Genomic DNA, 9,562 nt, shown 5'->3' with positions numbered 1-9,562 from the left:
ACATACCTATAAGTTAGTTGGGGCCTGCCATGCACCCTAGTGTTTTGTGGTCGTGTCTAATTAGCCTCTAATTAGTCGGGCTTACATAGCCCCGGCCGTGGCCCTTTAAACATGCTTAGTGATTTGTTGGTCGGGTCAAATTAGCCGGGACTGCCTAACATTTTGTTCGTCGTGTCAGATTAGTTGGGGCTTATAGCCCGGCCGTGGCCCCTTAAATTCTTTTAGTAAATGTCATTAAGGAAAATTAATTTACAATATGAAATCTAATTATATTAGGATACTTACTCGTGCGAACTTAAAGTTTGCCTTGGTCTTAACTCAAATCACAATCTCATGGTTCCACTAATCCTTACTCGAATAACCGAACAGTTCTTGGATTAATCGTCTGGCATATCATGTTATTATTGGATTTTTATTGCTTTGATTTCCAATTGCGACCATATTTGTTTGATGAGTAACCGCGGTGCCGCAAAAAGTCAACTTTCGAAGCATATAATAGGTGTCGCACCGACGCGAGTTTATATCACGGATTAACTGTCGCTGTTACAAAAGATTCTTTCACGAAAATAAGTTTGTATAGTATATACTCCTCTGCCTCGTATTTCGGTTAACCACAACATACTCATGTTTCCCCATACCATATCTAAGCCATTGTCATTGTTAATCCACCTTTGTGTACTCATGTACCTCCCACACCCGCTTTTTTAAGGCGCAATCATACACTCTTTTTCTCCCACTCTCGTTGCTAAGCAACCTACACATATTCCTACTCTACATTGAAGAAGAGGAGCAGTGCTATGTGATTGGGCTTTTGAAAAGGTTGCTCTCCGCTTGGTTTTGGTTTTATAATCTTAAAATTGGGAAACTTCTCTTGGTTTCTTTCTTCTGCTCTTGGTTTTCTGAGAAATCAAACCCTAGAAATTTTACTTTTTTATTTTGTCATGATTGCTTTGTATCATTGTTTTTCAGTTGATGCTCGACTCTCTCGAAACTCTGGCACTCGAGATTACTTTTTAATCAGGTGTGTATTCTAATTATGCATACTTAGATTGTTATATTTTTAATGTATTTTACTGTAAATCGATTTCCTATTAGTTTGTTCTTAGTAAATTTTTAACGGCTCTATGAAGAACATTTTGTGCTCTCCTCTTCATTAACTTTGTGTTCATTTCATATACACTTCACTAGCTTTACTATATATATCATTGACAAATGTTAGGGATGGTTCCGCTGTATTCACTCTTTTTGCCGCATGAAAATATGACTGATTCTTCCCTTTGTTACAACTGAAGATCAATCAACTGCACTGCTTAAAGCTGGTAAAGTTTTTGAGTTTGTTGGATTGGGAAAACCAATGACTTTTTCTATCATCAATTCATCTGCTTTCCTGCAAGAAGTCCAACACCCATTCATTCACAACCATTTATTCAAGCTCTTAAACAATTATCTTATTTTAACAACGAATCATGGATACAACTCAAACCCTCCATGTCTTTGATTCTATCTCCAACGATATTTCGATCTCCGGCCAACATTCAAAAGCCCAAAACACACAGCACTTCTCTTCTTCACGACAGACAACTCCAAACCTTTCAATCTTTCCAAACCTACCAAATCTTCTGCTTCCCAATTCATCTCAATGTCTTCACGGAAGAATAATTTTTGTTCAACCCTCTAACCAAAGTGTCATGTGTCCGAGGGTGCCCCATATCGTATTTGCGTCTGTCCTTAGTAATAATGGTACTTCGTATAATTAGTAGTTAATTCTCAGTGTAACCGGTGGCTATGATGTGACCACCTGGAGCGTTGCTAGCTGCTAGATATTAGGTTAGAAGAGGGTTTCTATATTAGCAGAAGGTCTGTAATTGAAACATTAAGCAAATTATTAATCAAATTAGAACTGTGTTCTTCTTAGGATGTGTTCTTTGAACTCAGAGGCTTGATTCTCACGAATCAAGAGAGGTTTATCCTCAATTTATCATTCCAATCCTGTCATTGTACTTGGGTACATGACAATTGGTATCTAGAGCCGTTTTTTCCTGAGAAATCATGGTTGATGAGATAAATTTACAGGAGGAAATATATGAAGGGGAAATTGGTACCCATAGTGAAGTTGGAACGACTAGCAACGGAGGATTTAGACACTTGTCGATGGTGGTATCGGTTTTACATGGAAAAGAGTATATCTCCAGATCGAGAGAAATCCATTCGGAAGTGGTCAAAATTGATGAATAAGACATTGAAGAAGTTGACATCAATCATGTTTATTAGGTATACTTCTTCAGCTCATCATCCTCCTTGCAGAGTGAAAGTCGCTGCATCAGCTGTTGATGAATTTTCAGAATTGATTCCCACTTTTTTCTTTGAAGAAGTTTCAACTGTGGTTAACTCAATTCCTTCAGCTATCGACGAAGAAGAGGATTCTCTCAATTCAGGGTAGATTCCTTCAATTTTCCTTGATGGAAAGAATGATTTGTCTGTTGATCAGAGTTTTCTGTTTGATAACATGGCGAAATCTGATGTTTTCGAAGGAAATAGGTTAAGTGAATTCCAAATTTGGGAAGTACGGTAGCTAAGAAACAATGGCCTGACTGAACTAATTGTGAGAAATGGCGTCCAAATTTTTTCTGAGGCCTATGAAAATGTTCACTGTTTGACCAAGTTACTCTTTCTCTACAACAAATTTCTAGGAATGGCTTGTTTTCACTTCCAACTTGATGCTTCTCGCTTGTTATTCGATCGGGGTAAGTCTGTTGTTCTCTCCTCAAACTCTAATGACAATTTTCTTCGATTGATTATTTACTTTGGGTATAAACCAGATTGTCCATCTATGCAATCGATTAATCTTTTATGTATAAATGATGTCGAGGTTTATGATGAGAGGAATTTGTTTGTTAAAGTGTCTGAGAGTAGTGTTGGAGTTTATTTTCTCTTACAGCTCAAAATGGGTAGAGTTTTTGATCCTGGTAAAGAATCAGATAGTATTAAGGAGTTTTCTAACTCAGTTGGTGATTATGAATGTGGTTTTATTACACCTAATCCTATGATTTTTTTCCTGTGTCGATTTTAAGAGAAAGGTACAATGGAATTTTGGTTCTTGAGCTGTTACCAACACATGTGTATCCGTTTGATTCTCAGATTCCGAATTCCCTGGGTCTTAGAATTCTCCATGTTGCTGAAATTGGTGGTGCATGGAATTTGGTTGCTGCGTTTTCAGAGGGAAATATATTTTTGTTTCTTTTATTGGTTAGAGTGGTGAGCTTTAACATGGCACCTAAATGGTTTGCTCAAGTGCTGAGTATGATGGGAGAAGAAATTTTTTTCTTACAGCTCAAATATGGGTTGCTTCAGCTGAAGTATGTTTTGCCTGATGCAATTTTTGGTTGTCAGTTTGAGTCCTTGGTTGTTGATTTTATTCGATTCCTTAAAGAAATATTTAACCCAGCATATACTTCATCTATCCTATATCATGAGGTGCACCAGTCCAGGGTTATCATTGACCGACAAGACAACAATGTGCACCATATTCTTTTGAAAAAGTTTCGCAAATTTTCAGTGCTTATATTCTCAGTTCACACATATGTTAGCACTCGTCTATATCATGCAAGAATTGATATTTTTCAGCAATCTCCATTACTTACTTCTGAAACATTTTGGAGGTTTCTGATTCAAGAGGGAGTTATAATGACAGTTGGGCGTTTAAAGTGGAGTTATATCCATACTTTTTGTACTGTTGGGTATTTTCAGAATCAAGTTACCTATATACTGATGTGGGTGTCCTTTTTGAGATGGAAATACAAATTGTACTTTACGGGCTTATGGAGTGCACTGAATGTTAGTGAGAGACATTGTAAGATGTTTGTGGGAGTTTACTTCTCTCTTGCCAGGCTTGTGAGCTCATATTGTACCTCAGCTGGCAATGTTTTCTTACAAAAGCTTAAAGTTGAAGGTGTCCAGGTATTTCTGAACTCTATCGTAAGCACTGGCCCCTTCTACCTGCACTATGCTCACTATGAACTATATGGGTGTATTCACCTGTGGATTTCGAAGGGTGGTAATTGTTTTTCTCTCTACTTTGTTTACAATTGTTACTTTTTGATCATGGTAAGGGGTTTGATCGATCTCTTCTGGATTCTTACAATGGGACATCTGTGTATGAGTTTGTTTTCGAACGCGGGTACCAACGGGAGTTGGTGTTGGCAGCCTTGATCATGTTTATAATTATGCTATGGTTTATTGAAGCTGAGAACAGTAGTAATAGTGGTTTCTACTTGCTTGTGCTTTGGTATCCATATGAAGTATGTGGAAGACTGGCGACTCACGAGAGAATTATATTGCAAGTTATGCAGTCCCTTTGTAGTTCTTTGCAAGCATTTTGCCCTACCTGGTATTTTACTCGTTGCTGCAAGGACATACCAGCTGTATCCAACTTGGATTCGAGTGAATATTACCCTGGTATATGGAAGTTTTTGTCAAATGGTGATTCTCATATCAATGAGGTACTGGTATTCACGCATGTGATGAGGAGAGTTGCTGAGATTCTCGAGCACTTGCAGTTTAATGGTTAGCTTACAGTCAAGGGTTACATACGTAGTGAACTTTTGGGAGGTAGAATAATGGTGGGGAACTTCGCTTATATCGTTGTATCTGAAGTCAAGACTGTGTTTGCAACTGTGCTGGAGCTCAAGAATCTTCCACCAAGGGTAGACAACACCGTACAAGTTCAGAGTGGAGCTTACGAAAATTTCACAGAAGAGGATCTCAGGGAAATTCCAATTTTCTTAGTGTCAGGTACACTTCGCAATGAGGATTCTGCCATGATTGTTTTTTGTCCTTGTGTTATGCGCGACTTATATCCTGGTGCTACTATAAACTTTTTTCTGTGGTGTATCCACCACCAAAAGGGTTGTATCCAGTTAGAGACTTCTGAAGGGTTAATGAACATTCAGTTCGGACTCGCGGTGTTTCAAGATCCTACTGTGCTAATGTTCGTGGTATCCTTGATGTGGGTTTTATTGAGGATATACTTGATAACAAAAGGTGATACTAATCTCACCTGTGTACTGAAGATCTGTATCCCAGTTCAAGGGTTGCTGCTATGTATACATATCAAGCTGGGAGTTGTGCAACTTTAGTCATTCTACCTTGCAGTTAAGTGGTCCGTGAGTTCCGGGTCAGAATTGGATTTATGGTCAGAGGAACACAAGTTCAGTACACATTGAAGTAGAGACTTCCAAGTTTCTCATAGTATTCAACTATGTGCTACATTTTTCCCTGGTATACGAAGTCATGAAGATAAGGGGTAATGAGCACTCAAGAGTTCACTCCACTGGTTCGTTTTCAGGGAGTAATTACAACTTGGAGATTCACAGGGAGTCGAAAAAGAGGGCAGTGGACGGCTGTGCTTGATGTGAAGGTGTTTATGGGCCTCACATGGGTTTTCACTTTTCAGTGGCATTGTAGGTTCGGGTCTTCTGATGGAATTTCTGATGCATGCCTCTCCAACTTTCATAGTAATTCACCCTACTCTCATCCTTGAGGACAAGGATGTTTCCGAGGGAAGTGGAATGTCATGTGTCCGAGGGTGCCCCATATCATATTTGCGTCTGTCCTTAGTAATAATGGTACTTCGTATAATTAGTAGTTAATTCTCAGTGTAAACGGTGGCTATGATGTGACCACCTGGAGCGTTGCTAGCTGTTAGATATTAGGTTAGAAGAGGGTTGCTATATTAGCAGAAGGTCTGTAATTGAAACATTAAGCAAATTATTAATCAAATTAGAATTGTGTTCTTCTTAGGTTGTGTTCTTTGAACTCAGAGGCTTGATTCTCACGAATCAAGAGATGTTTATCCTCAATTTATCATTCCAATCCTGTCATTGTACTTAGGTACATAACACAAAGCACCTCAGAAGCTCCAGTTAAAGCACAGGTGGTAGCAACAGGATCAGTTTCAACAGCTAAACATCGTTGTTTTTCATGATCGGTAATAGTATCATCAGTAGTAATTGGTGTCATCGGCACCGCTCCTCCTTCAATCGTAACTTTCTTCTTCCTACCGATCAATAAAAAAGCCACAAAAATTATTCTTCTTCTTCCTCTCCGTTTTTTTGTTTTTGTTTGCTATGCGCCCAAGCTTTATATACTAAAACCACCATCTGAGTGTACTTACCTAAACCGATCGTGAATACATAAGGCAATTTAATTATTTCTTTGTACATGACATGGATTTGGTATTGATTTAGGAAACCCAAGGGACGTTTGATTTTTTTTGTTCCCGATATATAACCGCGAATACCTTATGGAAACACAGTTAAATCCGGAAATCCTACGATCCGACGGACGCCTATGTACGACATATAACGAACCGATCCGCGCCGTAGGATGACCATATCCATGGTTGGATTTGTAAGGCTACACACACCACTTCTTTTTATAATATAGATAATATCCTTCTGTTGTAAATTCAGCACAATGCTTTCCTCGAATTGTATACTCTCGGCATACTCGTGGTGTTTATGAAGATAAACTGATAAAAAGGGGGCATTTCATTATCTCAATGTGGTGTTTATGGCTTCTCATTATGTATTGAATACCCGTCCGTCATATTAAGATTTCGTACATCCAATGTATACACATAATCACCAATCTTCCACGTGTCGAGAAGAAAACACGAGTACTCCACGAGGCAGAGGAGCATCAAAACCATGATGCCACGTTAAGGGCATGCATCATCATCATCTGCCACATACTCATCATCAAACGGATCCAACGATGAGCAGGCCAAGGATTACCTGATGCGTAAACTACCGGGAATCACCATAGAAGATCAATAAGTGTGCTTTACCCCATCCCAAGATATATCCGAAACGGACGGAGGAGATGATCCTCACTGACAAAGGAAGTGAGAGCTGCAACATCAACTGTCTGACGCGTACGGACTCCCCGACCTCCCGCATTAAATGCTATGAACATAGGATACGTGTCAAACATCCTATGGAGGAAGAGGAGGCCCATCATCGACGCAATATGTTACCGTTGAAGGCATCGAGTAATCCGGAAGATAGTCTTCGAAATCGACACATTATCCAAGAAGATAAGCATCGGTGGTGTCAGATGTGAGAAGCCCACAAAAAAAGGCCTATAAATACCTTGCTCGACCTGAGAAGAGGGGGTAGACCAATTTTAGGAGAGAGAACTATTGTTAGTAAGAGAGAGATTGTAATAGTAAGTATGAGTTTTATCTATCTCTCACTGTCGTCGTTCCCTACTCAGAGTCATTCGACTATCACTTGTAACCTTATTTGATCCATAGTGAAAAACCTAACCTCCCGTGGACGTAAGCCTTAGTGCTGAACCACGTAAATCATCATTTCATTTACATTCAACACTTATAGCTTTAACACATTAATATTTTGTATTCATCGTTTTAATCATTGTATGCATATCTATGACACAAAGTAGAAAGGATACGATGATGAGCCCTCAGGCTCAGAGTTTCTAATAGAAGCTTAGTCATTATCTTACATTTATTTTAACCATTATCGTATTCGTCAATATTGCGAACATTGATTGTGGACACGATGCCATCTTTGTTACATCTGTGTTCACAATTTGGCGCTAGAAACATGGACGCTTTTGTCCCGGTAAAAGATTTATCTTTCCCTTTGAGCCCTTTTTATCACATATAACTGTTTTTCAATACAGACTTTGGGTGACAAACTAGTAAAAAGACCAGATCTAAAAGAATTTTTTAGACGAAACAAAAAAATTCACTGCAAAAAAGCACGCATATTTGAAAGATCACCTCAAAATACAAAAACACTTGAATTTTTTATTCACAAAAATCTTTGGATCCATGTTTTCTTTTACAGAAAATCTTTCGACCCGTGTTTTTTATTGCATAAATCTTTGGACCTATGTTTTCTCTTGTAAAAATCTTTGGATCTATGCTTTCTATTTCAAAATAACCTTCACTTTGACAGATCCATAATATGATTGTATTTCGTCTCACGCCTAACAATACCTTTGTTTCCTCTTACACCATTTTCATGCTTGTGACTAACAAAACCTTCGTGGACATGTCTTTCTTGCCAATAATCTATTCTTGCAGGACATGGACAAGACAAAATATATTGGAAAAGCTAAGGAAGGTTCAAAGGAGACACCAAGAACCACACCGGTTGTGACACGAAGCAAGCAAAAGGGTGAGAAGATCAAAGCAGCAAGCAAAAGGCAGGATGCAGCGGAAAGCATCACACCACTAGATGCCAATGCAATAACAGCGGCAACCCTCAAAGCTGCAGCAGCCAAAGCCAATACAGCAAAGGAGACAGCAGCGACCCGCACAAACGAACAACGAGAAGGAGTTGCAGAATCAACGATGCAGCAACCTGTCTATGGGATGCCGCTCACTGATGAGCAAAACCAACCGTTGCTGACTGCACAACCCCTGCTGACGGCGAACTTGCCAGCACCGCAGCCTATGGAGCTTCATGTCTTACCCATCGATCCGTCGATCCCTCTGATCCAGACTGTAGATGAAGATCATACCATAGCCGCTGGTGGACAAGCACAGATAGAGACTCCGAACCAAGGATCAAACCATTACATCCAACTGGCGGCGGAGCTCGAAGAGTTGAAGAGGAATCAGAAGATATACGCAGATGATGTGGCGCTACTTGCACGAGAAAATAAAGAACTCAAGGATAAGATCGCCCATAACGCCAAGGTGAAAAACCATGACAAGTCAAACTCCAAAGCACCCCAGCCAAACCAGCACCGAAGAATGATAGTGGCCAACATTAACAACCCCGAAACACTGAATCGATGTGCTGCAGGAAGAAATTGATCATCCGACCCCGATTAGTACCCGAAGATTCAGATTACTTCGATAGTGAAGTCCGAAGACCAGGACGATCCGCCATATGGGACGAGTATTTCCTCGCTATGGAGAACCTTCGTACTGAGATGATGGCAGAAATCAAGCAGCTGAATGCGAAGCAAGGAGGAGGAAGACTGGAGGAAGTAATGAGTGAAGCCATTAATACACCACTGACTGCACACCTAGCAAGAGCACTTATCCCACCAAAATTCCCAATCCCAGCATTTGGATGTTACGACGGTTCCGACGATCCTACAACTCATCTTCGTTACTATAACCGAACAATGGCCCGATGGGAGCGAGACGACGTAGTTCTGTGCAAATATTTCCCCTCAAGTCTGAAAGGATCGACATTATCATGGTTCGATAACCTACCCCCTAACTCCAGCGATTCCTACAACCGACTCACCGAGGTATTCTTGGAGACCTACATGTACAACAAGACTGTCAACGCAGGCATGAACAAGCTCTTCTCACTAGCAATAGGTTCTAAAGAAACGATCAGAGAGTACATTGATAGGTGGCACAAGATCTGTCAAGCAATCGGGAACGTCAACCCGGTGGTCAGCATCAACTGCTACAAGTGGGGACTAGACAGGATGAGCCCGTTATTTGTCGAGATTCATGGAAGCAACCCCACAACCGAAGGAGATCTCCGGGTAATTATCAAAAAGCATG

At 40.0% G+C, this 9,562-nt stretch overlaps 1 protein-coding gene across 2 annotated transcripts; it reads left to right on the top strand.

Moving 5' to 3' along the window:
• Window positions 1-669: 669 nt before the first annotated feature.
• On the top strand, window positions 670-5,798 carry LOC113309976. 2 transcript variants are annotated; one of them, XM_026558513.1, is made up of 4 exons: window positions 670-819; window positions 970-1,021; window positions 1,293-2,744; window positions 3,139-5,798. In XM_026558513.1, exons 3-4 carry the CDS (start codon window positions 2,718-2,720, stop codon window positions 4,207-4,209), a joined length of 1,098 nt encoding a protein of 365 aa, XP_026414298.1. In that variant the 5' UTR covers window positions 670-819; window positions 970-1,021; window positions 1,293-2,717; the 3' UTR covers window positions 4,210-5,798. The 2 variants fall into 2 exon arrangements, with proteins under 2 accessions (XP_026414298.1, XP_026414290.1); XM_026558505.1 differs by having other exon boundaries at window positions 1,220-2,744.
• The last annotated feature ends 3,764 nt before the right edge of the window (window positions 5,799-9,562 follow it).

Source organism: Papaver somniferum, chromosome 1 (assembly GCF_003573695.1).
Source record: "Papaver somniferum cultivar HN1 chromosome 1, ASM357369v1, whole genome shotgun sequence".
In the NCBI taxonomy this organism is placed as follows: domain Eukaryota; kingdom Viridiplantae; phylum Streptophyta; class Magnoliopsida; order Ranunculales; family Papaveraceae; genus Papaver; species Papaver somniferum.
Note: the sequence above shows the minus strand (reverse complement) of the source record. Positions and strands in the feature narration are given on the sequence as shown.

Excerpts from the sequence above, each read along its gene's own strand:
- LOC113309976 (XM_026558513.1), top strand. The coding sequence starts at position 2,718 with ATGCTTCTCGCTTGTTATTCGATCGGG. Across the intron at positions 2,745-3,138 it reads TCGCTTGTTATTCGATCGGG|ATTCCGAATTCCCTGGGTCT; the intron begins GTAAGTCTGTTG and ends TTTGATTCTCAG.